Genomic DNA, 20,250 nt, shown 5'->3' with positions numbered 1-20,250 from the left:
CTGATGACAACTGCAGAATACATGTGTACTTACACCATGGCGCCAAGGGGACCCTCTATCTGTGGAGTGACCAGACATTGTGCCATATATATACCCAGGTTGTGGCAGGCTGCCAGGGGTTGTTGCACAAGAAAGACTAGAACAGAGCAGGTTGTGCGCATTAGCTAAAGCAACTAACACGCATTCCGACACAGGTGCAGTACCTGGGCGTTGCTTATTAACCAAGATCGGCGGATATTTGTGGAGTAATATCTGGCAGTTCACACGAGACTTGCGATTCCTCTAGATCATCTGAAAGTTCATTATCAATGGACTGTTCGTGTCGACTTGAGACGGAGGCAAGATCATCAACTAGGGAACCTGTGATTTCCGCAGCTGCCTGAAGGGCGTCATGTCGCTTATTCACTGTTTGGCTCAGATCTGGCCCAACAACCTGTGAGGCCAGAAGTCGTTTCCGCCTTTTGTCTGCACGATGGCTGCGGGAGGGTGCAGTACGCACCTGTGCCTGTGAATGGGCAAGGACTGTCTCAGGGTGCGCAGAAACATAAGAGTCAATCCAGTCTTCAGCATCTGTTGTTTTTCCATTGGCGATCACATGTAGTCAGGCTGGAAGATGATGAGAGCATTGGCGATTGAATTGTTGAAGGCGTTTTTTGACTGCCATGAAAGAAAACCTCTGCTTTTGAACTTGCACTGTGTAATCCGGGAAAAACATGACTTTATGGTTATCGACCTGGATATGTTGTAATTTTCTCGTTTTGTGTAGTATGGTATCTCGGTCTCTACAGTTAAGAAGACAAATTAAGAATGGTCGTGGATTAGAGCCTGTTGGCGGCAGTCTCGTGGGCACTCTGTTTGCACACTTCACCACAAAACAGAACGAGAGAGTTTCATCGGGTAGCAGGGAATCAAGCCAGGCCTCAGTATAAGTGGTGTCCTTCCCTTGCTGTCCTTATGGTAGGCCTACTACACGAACGTTATTGTGATGTGTCTGCTCTTCATCATCCTCGACCCTGTTTTCCAAGAACTCAACATGGTTTAGTAGGCTCTGAACTTGCTGATCGGTAGCTACGACCTGTGGGGCAATGTCTGCTATGTCCGTTTCCACAACTGTAGTACGGTCTGCCAGCTTGCAATGGTCAGCGCGTAGGTGGGTAAGGTCAATAGCCACTTTGTCAATTTTGTTCTCCAACGAAGTACGCGTTTTGGTTTAGGGTCTCTCCCAGTTTTTCAACTGCTGCTAGCACTGCATTGAAATTACTGGAAGTTGAGTCTGCATGGGTGTGTGCCGCCATTTTGCTTGTATTGCTCCTGAAAGGCAAATGTGAAGTTAAGACGCATCATGGGCCCACTTTGGCGCGGGTGCCTTGTGACTTGTGTCTATGAACACAAGCACTTGACCCCTCCTTGGCTGGCCAGGGCTGCAGCTGAATCGTGTGTCTCACCAAGACGACTACTTCAGGGTGCCTACTCGTGTCAGGAGACGACAATTAAGTCACAGTGCACTAGGGAACCATCACCTCATGTAGGTTACTGGCGTCATAGGACTGCGATTAGGGCACAATGGGAGAGTGCAGTGCTACTATTCAGTGCATGTCTTATTCTGGCGCGCGGAGACCGCACTAGTGTACAATTGTGTTTGATAGTTAGAATGTCCAGCAGGTCAACGTAATCAAGGACGGAGGAGTATAGGCCATCAGCGCAATTGCCAGAATCCCAGGATAGTGGAGGCACAATGGAGGTCACGAGGTAGTGACTCTTAATAGCTGAGGGGAAGCAGGAGGGACACCCCAGTAGCAGATAGGGCTGTTTGGACACTCCATTCTTCACATCATGCCGCCCGCCAGATCCGCCATGACAAGGTTCCCAAACCCAGACCCGGGGGTCAGCACCAGGAGAGGTGAGGAAAATGATCTGGGCGAGGGAGAGTAGGGAGAAGGAGTGTACCGTGACCACTGGATGCGTTTGTCACAGCTCAGCAGCACCGCCTCCCCCGCACCCGGGCCGCACCTTACAACCAAGCTGGCCAGAGGTGCTCCAGTCCCCCAATGCCTACCCTCAGCACAACTCCGGCAACCAGGCAGGTGACCCTAAGCTGTCGACACAGCTCTCCCGGTCCTCAGCCACAGAGTACAGACTCCGGTGGGCAGGTTGAGCAGTCCGTGCAATGTGATGATGGGCCGTGCTTCGGGCGCATGAAAATCAAAATGTTCGTTGAATTCCATGGCGCATCAGCAGTTCAGTCCAATAGTGCAGAGGCTGAGGGCGCCGCCCATGTGTCTATTTGTAAAAATGTCACTAGATACTTCTCACCACGGTGGCTCAAGGACAACTGCGACATGCGATGGGGCCCAGTGGGCAGGCCCAGCCTTGGACACGTGTAATGAGCCGCTCCAATTGCTGAGAGAGCTCACTCGACGTGGCAGAGCTCCGGGCGGCGTAATGCAGTGCGGGGCCCTCGGTCAAAACTTGCCCTGGGTCTGCTACAGGCACCGAGGGGTGTCCCCGTCTGTCAGCAGCTACTGCGGATCCTTGCGACCACAAACAGGGAGCTCCCGGCGGAGCTCTACCCGAGCACGTCTGACATGTTTGCTGGCCTAGCCTCAACCCCCACTGACTGCCTGATGATGCGAGATGGGTAGAGGAAACAGCAGCCTGCCCAATAATGCACAGTTCAGAAAAGGGGGGGGTGGAAGGTTAGGCGGCGGGGGGGGGGGGGGAGGTGGTGATGAACAGAGTGTCTGAATTAAGCAGACCACTCTTACCCAGTCCAAAGATCAGGGCTTGATCCATCACCGTTATTTATCTCACTGCACCATCCCAGCTCAGAACCTGGCTATATGCAAATCAGTCTGTCCCTGGCCCAGTGCATCATGGGAACAGGGCAGACTAAACTACCAAGCCAATTCTTCACCAGAAAGGAGACAAGCTACCGGGGACCGGTTACTGGCATTTCAGCCGTCTTCGGCCCGACTTGCTTGAATCCTGATGGTGCAGTGAGAAAGGGACTCATGTCTGAGTATACCCTGCCACACCTATAGTGGCCAAAAACGATTCAGAAAAGGGGGTGGTGATGAACAGAGTGTCTGAATTAAGCAGACCACTCTTACCCAGTCCAAAGATAAGGGCTTGATCCATCACCGTTATTTATCTCACTGCACCATCCCAGCTCAGAACTTGGCTATATGCAAATCAGTCTGTCCCTGGCCCAGTGCATCATGGGAACAGGGCAGACTAAACTACCAAGCCAATTCTTCACCAGAAAGGAGACAAGCTACCGGGGACCGGTTTCTGGCATTTCAGCCGTCTTCGTCCCGGCTTGCTTGAATCCTGATGGTGCAGTGAGAAAGGGACTCATGTCTGAGTGTATCCTGCCACACCTATAGTGGCCAAAAACGATTCAGAAAAGGGGGTGGTGATGAACAGAGTGTCTGAATTAAGCAGACCACTCTTACCCAGTCCAAAGATCAGGGCTTGATCCATCACCGTTATTTATCTCACTGCACCATCCCAGCTCAGAACCTGGCTATATGCAAATCAGTCTGTCCCTGGCCAGTGCATCATGGGAACAGGGCAGACTAAACTACCAAGCCAATTCTTCACCAGAAAGGAGACAAGCTACCGGGGACCGGTTTCTGGCATTTCAGCCGTCTTCGGCCCGGCTTGCTTGAATCCTGATGGTGCAGTGAGAAAGGGACTCATGTCTGAGTATACCCTGCCACACCTATAGTGGCCAAAAACGATTCAGAAAAGGGGGTGGTGATGAACAGAGTGTCTGAATTAAGCAGACCACTCTTACCCAGTCCAAAGATCAGGGCTTGATCCATCACCGTTATTTATCTCACTGAACCATCCCAGCTCAGAACCTGGCTATATGCAAATCAGTCTGTCCCTGGCCCAGTGCATCATGGGAACAGGGCAGACTAAACTACCAAGCCAATTCTTCACCAGAAAGGAGACAAGCTACCGGGGACCGGTTTCTGGCATTTCAGCCGTCTTCGGCCCGGCTTGCTTGAATCCTGATGGTGCAGTGAGAAAGGGACTCATGTCTGAGTATACCCTGCCACACCTATAGTGTTCAAAAACGATTCAGAAAAAGGGGGTGGTGATGAACAGAGTGTCTGAATTAAGCAGACCACTCTTACCCAGTCCAAAGATCAGGGCTTGATCCATCACCGTTATTTATCTCACTGCACTATTCCAGCTCAGAACCTGGCTATATGCAAATCAGTCTGTCCCTGGCCCAGTGCATCATGGGAACAGGGCAGACTATCTTTTGAATACAATTTTCTATCATTCCATAAAACCCTGAAGAAGTCTTTTTGTGAGACGAAACACATCGGTTATGGTCTTCTGATTTTTAAATGAACTGAATAAAGAAAAATCCTTTTAAGAAATCAACATCTGGGATCTGGATATCTTCTTGTGTGCTCACTGCTTCTTTGATATGGATATTGGTTGTTATAACCCCCTAATTGGCCCCTTTATTTTACTAATATGTCCCTAGTATGTGGTACAACTTGTACCCAGGGCCTGTAATTTATTGCTACAATTGCACTGCAGCTCTCTTTGTGCCACCAACTAAAGTAGAACTGTAAGACATGGCTCCAAGCCTGCCATTGCAGCCTGGATGTGCCGAATAAAATTGCCATTTTGACTTGGCACAAAAACCTTTTGTCAGGTCTCAATCTTCCCTTTAAATACCCACAAGCTACCCATAAAGTAGACCCCAAGTTCCCATAGGGAAGGGTGGATGGTATTTCAAAGGTAGTATATATATGACTAATGTTTTACACGCCCTGGCAGTGAAAAAACGCCAAAGTCAATTTTCTACAGGTTCCCCCCCAGGGGTTATTCACTTTTTCGTTAAAAGGATCATAGAGGTTATCAAAATTGGTCAGGTTACTCGTATCCTAAAAAAAAAAAACCTCCGACCTGTCCAACCCTAACAACTACTTCCCCCATCTCCAAAACCCCTACTCTGACCAAACTCTGTGTGCACTTACAGCTCCTCAATCACATTGAACAAATCCAGCTCCTCAACCATTGCCAATCTGACTTCCACTTGGGTCATGGCACTGAAACAGCCACAGTCCATATTGTTGACAATTGTCTATGCTTGATAGCCTGGATTTAATCTTGCCTGTTGATCCCATTGGATCTGTCAGCAGCCTTTAAACTCCATCAACCATGCTACCTTGCTCAACATTCTAGTATAGAGGATGGGCTTCTCCGGGATGATACTAAAATGGTTCTCCTCCTTTTTACACAACAGGTCACAGCACTTCCAAAATAATCACACTTTATCCAAGCAGGCCCCTCCAATGGTGGTCATCCCTCAAGGCTCTACCCTCTTCCCCACTTTGGTCAACCTTTACATGGATCCCCTAACTTATATCCTCAATTGCTCCCACATCTCCTACCATTTAGGGCGATTAGGCCCAGCACTACAAAATGCCCCTCCCACCTCGGCCGCGCAGCGGACGAGCGCAGCGGGTGCGACGATGACGCGCCGGAGGTGCGCCAGAGGTAAGCCCGTCTGCGCTCGTCCCCGCTAGGCAGAGCTCAGAGCTCCACACTATGGGAGGATTATATCAGGCCCCACTCAAATACTCTAGAGACGCCCGGATGGATATGAAACAGGATGTAACAACCCACTGCCTACACTCTATGTCAGGGGATAGTCCCTCCACCCACTGCCTCTACTGCCCTTACAGGTTTAAGCTAGATGAGCCTTGTCGAGCTATCTCCGTCTCATTTCGCATGGCCCTAGTCAATTGCAGATCACTCTCTAAACATGCCGAAGAAATCTACCATATCCGAGATGACCTCCAGTTGGAAATCCTCTTCCTGACAGAAACTTGGTTAGGACCCGACTCAGACCCTGACATCAGAAAATCTCTCCCACCAGGCTACCTTATTCAGCATCTAGACCGATCAAAAGGGAAAGGAGGGGGAATCGCCATAATTTATAGGGACCATTTTCCTGCCGTCTCCAGGGCAGCCCACTCTCTGACTGCGAAAACGTTCTATTTATGATTCAAGTCTCCCCTTGTAAATCTCTCTCGGGACTCCTTATCTACCACCCGCCGGGCCCAATAGGACATTTCTGTAGCTCACTCCTGGAACACTCAGGTATATTGGCCGCCACCCACTCTAGCTTTATGATTTTAGGAGATCTTAATATCCACTTCGATAAGGGCGAAGATAAACTAGCCTCTGATCTGCTTCTAGACCTTGAAACTCACCAGCTAAAGTTGGAAAGTCGGTGTCCCACCCACATGCTAGGGCACCTCTTGGACCCTATCTTTTCCAACATCACTGACCTTACAATCCTAGGTCCTACCCTGATACCATGGTCTGATCACTTCCTAATAGTGCCGGGCTGGCGACTCTCTATCCTCGCTCGCCCCTGACCACCACCTAGTAAACCTACACGCTCCTGGGCTAAATTAGACCCAGAAAAATGGAAGTATAACTTGGAGCTCTCCTCTCCATCATTAGTCCCGGATCCTGCATTGGCCGACGCAGAGTTCTCAAAATGGCTTGGAGAGACATTGGACAAAACTCTCCCGAAAAAAATCCACCTGTAAACCACGAGATAAAATCACCTCGCCTTGGTTCACCGAGGAAGTGCGCCTCGTAAAAAAGCTCTGTAAAAAAACTGAAAGAGAATGGAGAAAAAACTTTGACCCCATCAAAAAGCTTGAATATAAACTCATGATCCTCAAATACAAAAAAGCCCTCAAAGCGGCACAGTCCAATTACTTCATAAAAAAAATTAGGTTATCTGCCAATTCTTCTAGAGAGAGCTTCCAAATTGCAAAACAACTCCTAAAAAACCCCGATCCTCCTTCCCCTGTGGAACCCTCGGTCAGCCGGCGCAACGAATTAGCCGAGTTTTTCGATTCCAAGGTTAAAAAAATTCTTAACTCCCTCCCCTTACAAACACCGGACAAACCACCCCCTTATAACCTACCCAGATCTGTACCACAAGCCCCAGCTGAATCGGTTCCCCCCCACGACAGTAGAGACGCTATCTCCAATACTACAATCAATCAAAAGCGGATCCCCATTGGACCCCGCACCCTTAAACATCTTAAAATCAGTCGCCCCAACCATCCTGCCTCTCATGGCGAATCTGATTAACATCTCGCTTTCCCATGGTATTGTTCCACCAAGCTGGAAAAAGGCAATTATCAAGGCACTGATCAAGAAACCGCACCTAGATCCCCTGGACCGAAGTAACTTTTGCCCGATCTCCCTACTACCAGGCATCAGTAAGGTCGCAAAAAAATATGTAAATCATCAACTTTCCGACTACCTGGAAGCCAATGGCCTCCTTAAACCCTCACAGACTGGCTTTAGACCAGGCCAGAGCACGGAGACCGCGATGTTGGCGGTGGTCGAAGAGGCAAGAAAGATCATTGACTCAGGAGGATCAGTGTCAGTGATCCTTCTGGACCTCAGTGCGGCCTTCGACACCGTCAATCATTCCACACTGGTCCACAGGCTCAAGGAATTGAGTATCTCAGGGCCTGCCTTATCCTGGCTGGAATCCTTTTTGAGGGACCGTTCCTTCCAGGTTACGGACGGTAAATTCACCTCCAAGTCAACACCTATACACTGCGGGGTCCCTCAGGGCTCATCCTTGAGCCCGACCCTTTTTAATGTGTACATGCTCCTCCTCGAGAAGATTGTCGCTCCATTTGGGATCAAGCTTTTAACCTATGCAGATGACACCCAGCTGGTGGTATCCCTTAATCAATACGACCATTCTCCCACTAACCTCTACACTTGTCTTAGTGACATAACAAACTGGATTGACAGGTCACACCTTAAGCTCAATAGTGAAAAGACTGAGATCATGGTCCTGTGCAACCAGTCACACTTCCGCCCAGAGTCCCTGTGGCCTCCCTGTATGGGCACTCCCCTTATCCCAAAGCATGAAATCAAGAGCTTAGGGATCTGGCTGGACGAGGGTCTTAACTTTTCCACCCAAGCGAGGAAAACGGCCGGAACTTGCTATGGTCTTCTTCGGACCTCTAGAAAAATCCTCCCTCTGCTCCCTGCAAAATCCCAAAAACTATTGATTCAGGGCCTTGTGATGTCCCGATTGGACTATGGCAAAGCCCTGTACCTAAGGGCCCCTAACAAGGTGCTGGCAAAACTCCAGACTGTGCTAAACACTACCGCCCGTCTTCTCACAGGGACACACAGCCGCTGCTCAGCCAAACCAGCCCTCAAATCACTGCATTGGCTTCCTATCCAAGAAAGGGTGCATTTTAAAGCTCTTTACACCACCCATAAAATCCTGCACAGAAAAGCCCCACCCATCCTAAAGGACCTTATCACCCCCCCACAAAACCAACAGAACCCTTTGTTCTTCACTTTCAAACTTGGCAGCAGTGCCCAGAATTAGGAAAGCTCGCTCTGGAGGTCGACTATTCTCGTACAAGGCTTCCAAACTGTGGAATACACTTCCCCCAGACATTCGAGCCCAGCCCAACCTCCTTTCTTTTCGCAAGTCACTCAAGACCTGGCTGTTTCCCTAAATCCAATTTCCCTCTCAACCTCTTCTGATCTATCACTAGCGCTGGGACGCTCACGGGCAGCCATGCGCTTTACAAGTCTGTAAATAAATAAATAAATAAATAAATATGCATGCTGACGACACCAAACTCCATTTAATAACCTCCGTTGAGGATATCCTCACCCTCTATAACAACCTAACATTAACACAACAATGGCTGACTTGCAATCACCTCAAACTCAATGCCCTAAAAACCAAATTCTTACTGATCGTTCCACCCAACTCCACCTCCAATGTCTAAGAATAGATGCTCCGTATCTCTGCCTTAAATTGCACTCCACCTAATCCCTAGGTATCACCTTAAACAAAGACCTCTACATGCACAAATGCATTACCGCCATCACTAGAGGAGCCAACTGTCAGATGTTATCTTTAGGAAACTAAAACCTTCTTACCTTCATAACCTCATAACTACGACTCAGGCACTTGCGCTTCCCAAACTGGACTATGGTAGCACTACCATTTTGGGCCTCCCAAAAACCTCACTTACTACTTTTAAGGCCACTCTTAATTCAGCAGTCAGGCTCATCACGGGATGTAAAAAATGTGATCACATCACCTCTGAACAACAGGCTCTGAATTGGCTGCCATTTGAGGCCAAGATGCATTTCAAAATTGTTTTTCATGACTCAAAAAGTGTTGAACCACCACACCCCTTCCTATCTGTACAAGAAAGTGATACTTTGGGGTGGGAACCGATCATCAGTAAATATGAGTTCCTTACTGCTCAAGCTATGGAAATTTAAGAAAAAGAAATGCTACTACTGTTCCTTCTCTGGAAAGGCCCCTAATATTTGTAACACTCTCCCCACTGAGATCAGATGTAGCCCATCTACATCTTTCTTCAAGACAGAAGTAGAAAAATGTCTATCAAACAAATTTCTCTCACACTGAATACTTGACCTTAACCATGCACCCCGTTTGACCCCGCCCACCATTTTGTCTGCTGCCTTTCGTCACTCCGTCACATGCCCACATCTTGGACCTATGTATCACTTCACCCCCCCTCGTTATTCTATGCATCACTACCCTGGAGAGAACTGTGCCCCTAGTCTCCCCACTCTGCACCACCCTCCTTAACTACATACTGTCTTTCAGTCTTCTTTTATACAATTATTGCTGTGTATTTTTCTTGGTGCTTTATGTAATCCTGGCAGGTGCTTCTATTTTGTCTCATGTCCCACAGTACACCATTTGCACTTTTCAATTACTATATTTATTCCTATGTACCAATTATGTACCTCATGTTATTAGTTTTGTGCTTTTTTTACCTTTACTATATATACCTCTATGCACCTTTTATGTACCTCATGTTACTATTGTTATGTGTACTCTGTGAAGCACTTTGATACCTTCCGGTCTAGTTCATGCCATATAAAACTCACAAATAAATACATTTAACACTGTTAATGCATTCAGTTTGGGCGAAAAGGTTTAAATACATATTTTATTAGTGATTTAAAATCAAACAGAATGGTAGTTCGATTTTATCTTACAATTTTAGATAGGACGCATTTAGAAAGTTGGAAATTTCCTGCCAGTGTCCAGCTATCACCTGACCATTGATGGCTCCCCTGTGGTGGGATTTACATTACTGCTAAAGAGTGGACAATGGTTCTGTGTGTGGGGTGGGGAACTCTTGGCAGGATTGCCTGGGGGCTGTGTATAGCTCCTTTGTGAGCTTCAAATAATGCCTACATTCTCACTGGCAGAGGAAGCTCACACCTAGGCCTGCCTCCCCTTTGTCTCCTTAGACAGGCTGGCACCAGACCCAGTAGAGGAACTGACAACAACTAGTTCATGGGGTGGACAAAGAGTTGCCCTCCACCCACAGTCTGGCACTACGCATAAGAGTGTACCGGACAGACCTCTCCCCAGAACACTCCTAGACGTGTGAGGAGTCAGAAAAAGAAGTGTCCGGCTGTCTGAAGATCAGGAAGAAAGTCTATACCTGCTTGCCTTACACCCAGGACCCTCATAAGTGACTCCAAGTGTCAGTTAGCTGATTTCCTGTTCTGGCTACAAGGACACAACCATCTTCCCTATGACTCTCTCTTTCCAACTGCTCAGCTGACCAGTTCCACAAAGACCTGTCCTAGAGCCTAATGCTGGCTTGTGCTGGAGTGAGTACATTCCACCAATTGGTACACCCCAAGCCCTGGACCCCTGGCTAGTGTTAGAATTTGGCCTCGAAAAATCATAAACCTTTTTACTAGACAGCAGGTCTAGTGGCTTCAATAATCTCCTCAACCCAATATGTACTTGACCCGTAGGAATGTTTCTCAGTTCATGTTCCAAAACTCCCTTTAAATAATGTGTTTACTAAATCATGATTTGGGAGTGCACTGTCATTTAAAAACAGCAAATTTTCCATGAAATGGTCACAGCCTTTGCCACCAACATGCAGTTTTTCTGATAAAACTATGTATTGTATAAACAATAATCCAATAAAATTAGGTTTCTGCATAAATGTTTATCCTTTGCACATCATCCCGTGAAGTGATTTGATTTTTGTTTTGCCTATTAAAACGTTTTGTCATCTCAATGAAGTACAAAAAGTGTTCATAACTACTAAAATACATTTTGAAATGTTTGTATAGTTCAATTATAAAGTATTGAAAGGCTGCAGAATTTACTTTAACACTCATTGTACAGCACAATTCACTTTACAATATCCTCTAACTTTGCTACTTATTTGATCCTGGAGGTTGTATTTAATTTTCTTTCTCTGACTGCAAATTATAAGACATCAGCTGGCATTTGACCTCGGTCTCAGAAAGCAGCCATAATGTGGCAAGATGAAGACAAGATTTGAAGGCATCTTTATGGCTCACTCATTCACTTTCTTAGAGAACAGAACTCCTGTTCTTTATCAGCTCGCCAGAACAGGCTAGTAGGCTCTTAAAATAGCACGGTATGATAAAATCTGACTCACCATTGTGATTGTGCAAGTAGATTCATTGAGGCCTCAGAGTATACTCTTCCTGTCTCCCAAACTGTTAGAAGTGTCATTTAGAAACGTTTTACGTGGGGAATGGTTGGAAACCTGGCCTGCTGGCAAAGCTGCAGCCCTTGGCATCTAATTGCTGGTCAGCATCAGCATGCTGGTTTGCCCAACTGAAGGTGAGCAGACTCAGAAAGTTGTTAAGTTTGCACGTTGAGGGCTTCACCTGGACAGCCGCTGAGCAGCCACAAAGTAAACATCTTTCCGGGCACGGACTTCAAATTTCTCCCCTCCATCAATGACAACACCGGGTCCCCGCACTTCAGCAACCTGCCATTGCCAATGCCTGCTTCAGATCAAGCTTGCAGCTTGTCCCACCAATAACTCATTGATGTCCATTTTTCCTCCATAAAAGTTTCTAGTCAGAAGACAAATTCTGGGCCAAACTTGACAAACCTGATCTCTGTATCCGACCTGCCCTCCATCGCGGTCAGCCGCAACTTTTGACTTTCACCCAGTCTAGTGCGACCAGATAATTGCAGTTGACCCATTGCGCTTTTTGGCACTATTTGGCACCCTCTAAGGTGACACCTGGGTGAATTTATTATTAAACCCAACACTGGCATCAGTGGGGATTTATTAAGACAAGATGTTTGGTAAGAAAGATCCCTGGGTATAGTAAAGCCATTATGAAGCTAGGAAACTCGTCATTACAAGTATACAGCCCATGCATTCTTTATGGCTTCCCTATGCACTTACAATATACAATAATGGACTTAGATATTATAAGGTCATATCTGCTCATGCAGATTTGACCACAAATGGGATATCGTGCACCCGGCCATAAGGCTAAAAGAGCTACAGTAGGGGTGACTTACCTATGTCTCGTGCATGATGTGGGCATGGCAACAGTACTGTGTGCCATGTTAAATGTAAATGTAAATGTAAATTGATACTTGTATAGCGCACTACTCACCCACAAGGGTCTCAAGGCGCTTGTACGAATACCGCTGTGGAACCCATCCTGGCTTTCCCTGTGAGGCGTCCACTCCTGGGCACCCCCAAGGTGGAGGCCAGGCATCCTTAGCGTTGTGGGGGCCGTTGTGGAGATTAAGCAAGCTATTGCCCAGAGTTGCAGAGTGGGATTCCATGATTGGAATAGGCACCGAGGCGAGAACTATAAATTCTTCTGTTTTCACTGCACCAACACACACAGCCTTTAATGGCAGTTTGCATGGTCTTGGTGAGGAGACTCTAGTGCTGCAGCCCTATAGGACCCTATTCCGCACAAATGCCCTAGAAACCAGGGGTATCCCTTACTGGGGACTTACAGGGGTGGCTTAAGCTGTGTCAATTGTGGTACAGTTTTGGGGAAAGAACACTGGCACTGTGTACCTGGTTAGCAGGGATCAAGAACACCTCTGTCAAAGTTGCTTCAGAAAACAGGTAACAAAATGGGGGAGGAGCTAACAAAAACTTAGTTTCCTCACATCTGTATGTTGACCTTCCTCAGTCCTCTACATTCAAATTACAACTTGTTATAAATGTGGCTGCTTGAATTATTACCACAGCTAACAAACACTGTAACTGACAGTAATAACACAAAAATACTGCACCAATGAGAGTCAAATGTAGTTAAAGATCCAATGTGCTACAACCTTTAACCCTTTTGTGAAAAACATACATTGGCCCAAGTATACCGAAAGAACTATGTATCAACACATTTCCCCATAGACACAGAATGGGCAAAACCCTTTGATACATCTGGCCCTTAAATGAAGAATGGATTTGGATTACAATAAATATCACACTGTTGCTTACTTTTTGGACACTATACAATATACAAATAGTTAGGTTCATTTTTGGAGTGCTCCCTTTGCAGTGTGTTCATTACCAGACCTTTAAAATTTCCAAGGCATCTCACCTTCTACAGTCCTTACACTGGTTTCTTATTCGGAAATATGCTATTTTTGTGGACTTATGCTTTTGCTGTGAGGCACATTCCAACTCTCATCATAAAAACTATGTCTGGGCTATTTGCGGCACCCAAACCAGTTCACAGTTGTGTTACAGAAATCATTAAAATGCTGCTGTGCTCCTTCCACCATCATAGCTTTGCCATGAAACAGTCTTCCCTTCTTTATTAATTCAGGAATTAATCTGCTTAAACTTCATAAGCAACTCAAAACCCCCTGTTTTTTTTGCCTTTTCTTACTAGAGCCAGGACATCTTAGAGTATTTGCACACTTAATAAAAATTAATCAAATCAAATGCATCATCACTGGAATAAGACTTCCAAATCACTATGCATGCCTTACATCATAGGAGACTAGTAGAAAGAAGACGGAACTTTTCTGGCAAAAGATGTTTGTCTCATGCAAAATGTGGTGGTTAGGCTTACTTTTAAGCTCTTTTAGCACGCAAGGATTTTAGTGACACTTCTTAAGCTGTAGGTGTTTGTTTTTTTGCTCATGAAGTACCTTCTCTCCTTTGTTCTAATGCAATAGGGCCATGTCAGCAGTCCCCAAAAAGATCATCATGTTATCTTGAGAGTTTATTAATCATGGGAACTTGACTGGTCTTAGATTAAACCAAACTAATTTTAGATATATTTTTCTGATCAACCGAATTTGCCTTGCATGCTCAAGTCATTTGTTAAGCATTGACAGCAGCTAGACAAAATCTAAGGAAGTGTCTCATCACCTAGTCCTTACCTTGGAATTCCAGCAATGGATTATTTACGATGAAGACCCTCATGTTTCTGCAGTATGGTTTTTCAAGAGTCTAGCAAGGCTGCAGATAATATAAAGTAATGGTCAGGCTAGGAAATACTACAGTTATTCCTGCAGAACTTCTCATGCTGCAGTAGTTTCTCTAATGTTGTTGTTGCTGATATGACTGAAAGGATGTGCTTCATAGAAATAAATCTTCTCTGTGGACATAGAAGCCTCGATAGTTTTTAATGTGAGCCATTCTTAAGTTCCAGCCAGGGATTGTGGCAGATTTAAACAGTCAACATAGGGACTTAGAAGGGAGAGCAACGAAGAGACACATAGAATTCCAGCACTAGACAAAGAAACAGAGGTGGTGGCGGCTGAGGTGTAATGGACTAAGGGTATCTTCAGTCATGACCAAAGTTTATATGATCTTCAGGATAAACTTGTGGGAAAATGATGTGTTTTCAAGCAAATTTGGGAAAGCAATAAGGTTGATAAGGCAATTGTGAAAGTGTAGTTGAAAGTGCTTTTGGCTAGGAAGCCAGGACTAACACACAGTCTCAGTAGCATAAGGGAAGGCCACAAGGTCATTTGGTTACTACTGCATGACCGTATCATTCCCCAGAAGTACATGTACTGCACTATAGAAAGATGGATTCGGATTGATTCGGAAACACATATAAAAGAAACAAGCTCAACAAAACCACCGAACTTTACCAAACCTAACCACACTTCTCTGTTATTGAGAATAGAGTATGAGAGAATGCAGGAAAGAAATCAATAAGTTGGTGCAATAAGACAAAAATGGTGTGGGTAAGAACGCTTAAACTGATGGGAGCAAAAGGAAAACAAATGTTTAGTATGTGAAATTGTAGAGCCAGGAAGAGGCTATTTGAGGAGTTGGCTCATGCTAAAGTGCCAAAGACTCAGACGGTAGTTCTACAGCAGAAGGACCTATGCTGGCATTTCAACAGTTCAAGATTTCAATTTGAATATTTAAAAGCTGGACAACTGGTTACCTTGTTGCATACGGAATGGCAGAAGATAATCCAATTCTTATTCGGTCACTCTATATGACCCTACGGAAACTTTGACTTCAATAACATCGAGGCAGGCAAAAAATATATTGACAAATTTACTAATTTCTGCAAGAAAGGGCACTCCTCGTGAGGCCACACTCTGGTGTATACATCTGATCACCCTCGCAAAAGCAAGGCTGCTTTCAGGTTCTGTTGCCTGTTCTCCCCTTGCCCTCCTGGGGCTCAAATAAGAACCTCCGACCTAATGATGGCGGTGCTCACCTTGTATTACACCCCGCCGCGCCTTCACGCTTTGTGCATTTGTAAGGTCTGTACATCCCCTGTGTACCAACCTCATGCTGTGACTGAACGGTCCTGCTGTGCTGGATCCTGGCTACTTATCCCAATCCGCCGCTACTCATGGTTCCTAGTGCAAACTACTTCAGGTGGCTCCGATTGCCCTCAGGCACGTCGATGCGCAGGATCCCTCATCTAAGCCCTCTGCCAGGTCCTCCTCTGAGCCCTCAGCTGGGCCCTACTCCTCGAAGAAGCTCTGCTCTTCCAACATGTCTCCTCTTGCAGGCCAAAGGTGCGTGTATGGGTGACTGCAGCTCCTAAGCTCTGAGGCTCCCAGACCAGCGTCACACGAGGTGGACTTAGTGAGCTGCTCTCAGCTGCCGACCCACCCTACATACCAATTTCTGGCTGAATCCTGCTTCTCCTCTCACCAGCCCCGGGCTCCAGCAACTGCATCATCTCTCAGCCAATCCTGACATTGCTCCATTGCTATTACACAGCATGAGAGAAGTGTCAGGATTGGCTCGAGCGGGCAAACTCACCACTCATTAGGATATTGGTGGTCTGCAGGCTTGAGCAACCCCCACTCACGAATGTGCAGTAGTGAGAAGCCTGTATTGTGCATGGCAGCCGTCCAACTGGACATGCGCATTTTGGGGTCTAGTTGCCCTGTACTCGCTGCTACCCATGTGCTCATCAAAATGAAGCAACCCCACCCCCTTCAAAGCTTCCACCGCCACAGCCATGCCTTAAGACTTTCACGGAGTTACAAACTTGCTGTAATTGAATAGAACTGCAGTGCTGGTTTCATTTATTAATCAATACATAAATAATATTAATAATAATAGTAATAATAATAATAATAATAGTAATAATAATAATAATAATAATAATAATAATAATAATAATAATATTAATAATGACCTTGAATTTGAAAAGCGCACAGCTACCTCCTAAGCGGTTTCCCGGTAATGGGGGCCCTCGGGAAGATTAAGCGAGCTATTGCCCAGAGTCACATGGTGCTGGGCTGACCTGCCGCCGGCACCGGGGACCGAAGACACCCTGGCCGCTGCGCCACACCTCTTCAATTATAACTGTACTGATTTTTGTTTTCACATGTAATAGGGGGCCAAAATAGGCACAAACCACTCCGGTTCGGAGACCTGCTGTTGCTGTAGAGTAATTAAGCTTAACAGCGCATCCTGTTGACACACCTTTACCAGCACAGCCATCACTCAAAAATGGCGGAAAATCATTTTCCTTTTTGGCGCCCACCCTCTGGAACAAATTGCCCCCTACCTACGCATTGTCACAGATCACAACTGCTTCCGTAGGCAGTTAAAAACATGGCTGTTGGATCATTAAACCAGCAAGATTTTCTCTCAAGCCGGAAAGTCAGAATTGTCCATCAGCGCCATGAGACCTTTGGTTGATATGTGCGCTCAATAAATATCCCTGATTTGATTTGATAGGTCCTGTGAGTGGCCATGTGTGGAGCTTGATTTACTCCAAGCCTGGTCTGGAGTACATTTACTACTGTTTTGACACCTTTAGGGCTTTTTTAACTTTTAATGTGATTCTTTGAAATGCAATTGTCTTACACGTGTGTGAGTGGGTGCTCTCCCAATCTCCTCTTAAATGTCCATACACTCCTCCCATTTTGTAGTAAATATTCCCCAGTCACTCCCGCTTTTCCTCCCAGATTTACTATGAAAATGTATGCCTACATGTGCGGAGATCTTCGCCACTGTGGGGGTCGCCTCAAGTAGATTTCTGACTAACATTTTGTAGTAGGTGACTATAGGGGTGGGCGGAGTTTGCATAGTCGCGCTATGCAAAACTCTGCGAAATGGAAAAAAATCTCAGCGAGCACGCAAAAGTTCGGCAAATACGCGGAACTCCTTGTTCCACTTGTCCGTGATGTTTTTTTCCTGTTTGCGAACGCTGTTTGCATGCCCGGGGAGAAATATCTTGCGAACACGCATTTTGAAAGTGCGAACAAGCAAAAAATTCTGTAAAAGCCGCAGATCGCAGAATTTTGGGCAATTCCCCATTCTCCGGGGACAGCGAAATTACCCAAATTTTGCAAATTCAGCGAGTGGAACAGAATTTACCGACCAGGCCTAGTGACTAATACAACTGTTTAACTACTTTATGCACTACAAATGAAATTTGTGAATAACCTCCAAGATATCTTTAGGTTTTGCCAGGTAAAAACTGTGACTAATACAACTGTTGAACTACTTTATGCACTACAAAATGCAATTTGTGAATAACCTCCAAGATATCTTTAAGTTTTGCCAGGTAAAAACTGAAGTGGATTGGATTCCAACTCATTGGACCTAGTCTTCGATCAAACATTTTCAATGTCTATCCCACCTCTCGTTTTTCTTTTACATACGCTTTTGCTTTGCTTTCCCTTTTATGGTCTGATTTATTATAATTTAACAACTTTTTTTGTCTGTTTTCTGACTTTTTATCCCATCTACCAATCATGAAATAAAAATGTGTTATTTGATAGGATAGTCATTATGTGATGTAAAATTCCCTATGTAATGTTGTTTGGGGTAAAGTTGAGGGGTGAGGATGTACAGTAACTTGCAGGAGGGTTTCAGTAAAAAAAAATACCATAATTGTTTAGCCAATACCCACATCACGTGTCAATGACCATCAAAAGTGCTGAGCCCTTAACTTACCTTATCCTATATGCTGTTGGTCTGAGTGCACAGATTCCACAGAAACTGGATGGTAAGCGGACACTTCCACCCATATCTGTCCCAAGCCCAATGATGGATCCACCCCCGGAAATCAAAGCCCCTTCGCCACCTGATGATCCTCCGGGGGTCTTCTTGTGATTCAGGGGGTTTAGGGTCTGCCCGTGAATTGGGTTGCTGCAGTCATAACTAAATTGAGTGAAACAAAATAAGATACAATTTAAAAGTGTTGCCAACATTTTTCAGAATTTTGCAAAAGCTGTTAGTCAACTTAGATCCATATGGAGAGCCACAGTTCTCATACTTTAAGCATACATTTAGATGTCTGTGCTGTGCTCACATGTGCTTTTATTGATAGAGTTATGATGCATCAACAATAACATGACTCTACTTCAATTTGCGGGTTACGGCCATGATAAAAAAAAACAGGCTGTGGGTTCTAGACAATGGGATAAAAATCTCGAGAGAATTGGGGCACATAAAAGAGGAAATTTGAGTGTGTCCCAAATTGCAATGTAATGATGACCCCTAGTAAGCCATCATTTTTCACAATTTATGTGTACTAAAGGTTGTTTTAGGTGTCCTATTTGTTTTGACCGTTCTGATATTTGTGTACCCACAGTTCTGAGGTATTGTATCACGTTTTGCATTTGGTTTCTCTGCAAGCCCTCACAGCGCTATAGAATGGAGTTTGAAAGTCAGACTGAGATTTTGATCCTAGGGGCACAAAGGGATTAAGAATGTTTCTTTTCAGGATTCAAAAGCCGGTAAGTGCCACAGGGTTTAGGAGCTTCGCTGGGTCAGGTCCACGGCCCTTGCCTAAACCCCCTGCAGTTGCATTGGCCCTCAAGCATCCCTAGGTGTCCAGAAACCAATTGCACACAGCTATGCATCGATAATCAATATCAACTATGAAAGCATTGCTTATGCTGGTTAGTCTGTGTATTTTCATTTAGAAAATAAATGTACATCAAGCAAATAGGTATTGGTCAGAGGATAGATTATACCCAGTACAAAACTCCTGAATAAATATTAGAAATGGTCAACAAGAAAAACACCCCAATGAGCATTCCTTATCAGTGATTTTATTAAACTGTAAAATGATATGCACAGTGTTAATGTATGAACCAGAATTTTAAGAAATTGTTATTATGATGGTAGGAAATCCAGTAGCCTATGTTAAGCTATAGATGAAGGTTTTTATTGATCTTAGATATTAAGATGGTGATGGAGCAGGATTTTTGTGAAATAAAACCTGCTCGCATTGAACCTCTCATTTAGTGAAATAATCATTTAACTCGTTAACTGCATGACACTAATTGTATTTGAATTAAAGACTGGGCATGCATATGCAAGATGGTAAGACGTATTTGGAGTAGGCCGAAAGCCATTCACAACTAATGCAGTAATTCATGACTAAAAGGCTGTGAACTGTAATTTTCATAATGCTTTTGATTTGATGCGTAACATTAATAGTGCTTCGAAAAACTCATTTAGAAATGAAGACTTGTGTGGAAATAATATTTACATTATATTTTGTGTTTCTTAGAAAGAAGGAAAAAGGGTTTAATTCTGAAATGGGAAAGAAGTGTAATCTTTTTGTGAGTCTCCGGTGATGGCCAAGGTTACGCAGAGGAAGGCAAAAAATACTTTTACAGCAGAGTTCCTCTGGAAGCGGACATGTACACAATTTGTTACATGGAATATGAGTGTGCCGCAGAAGGAGAAAATACTGAGTCTTGTGAATGACATAAGCTTTTATGAACAAAAGAGTTCTTGAAAAATGGAACTTGCCTGAGTGCTGTGACAGAGACACCCCTTGTTTTAGCCAATTAGAATCGTTGGTTAGGTGGGACGGATAGAGTAGTGGGTTGGACTTATTAGAATGTAAAGTATAACTAAACCTATAAAGTAGGAGGGGTTTTCAGCATTTTCCTAACTTTGTGAGAGGAGAGAGCTGTGAGGC

The 20,250-nt window shown here is 45.1% G+C and overlaps 1 protein-coding gene across 1 annotated transcript in view; it reads right to left on the bottom strand.

Moving 5' to 3' along the window:
• Positions 1 to 20,250, bottom strand: part of LOC147747113 (vitamin D3 hydroxylase-associated protein-like) — a 639,379-nt gene that overhangs the window by 223,397 nt on the left and 395,732 nt on the right. The window contains exon 5 of the mRNA XM_086952364.1: positions 18,267 to 18,473. Within this exon, the coding sequence (XP_086808490.1) occupies positions 18,267 to 18,473 (207 nt within the window). The remainder of the gene's footprint in view (positions 1 to 18,266; positions 18,474 to 20,250) is intronic.

Source organism: Lissotriton vulgaris, chromosome 1_1, assembly GCF_964263255.1.
Source record: "Lissotriton vulgaris chromosome 1_1, aLisVul1.2, whole genome shotgun sequence".
Lineage (NCBI taxonomy): Eukaryota > Metazoa > Chordata > Amphibia > Caudata > Salamandridae > Lissotriton > Lissotriton vulgaris.
This window is presented reverse-complemented; position numbering and strand designations above follow the sequence as displayed.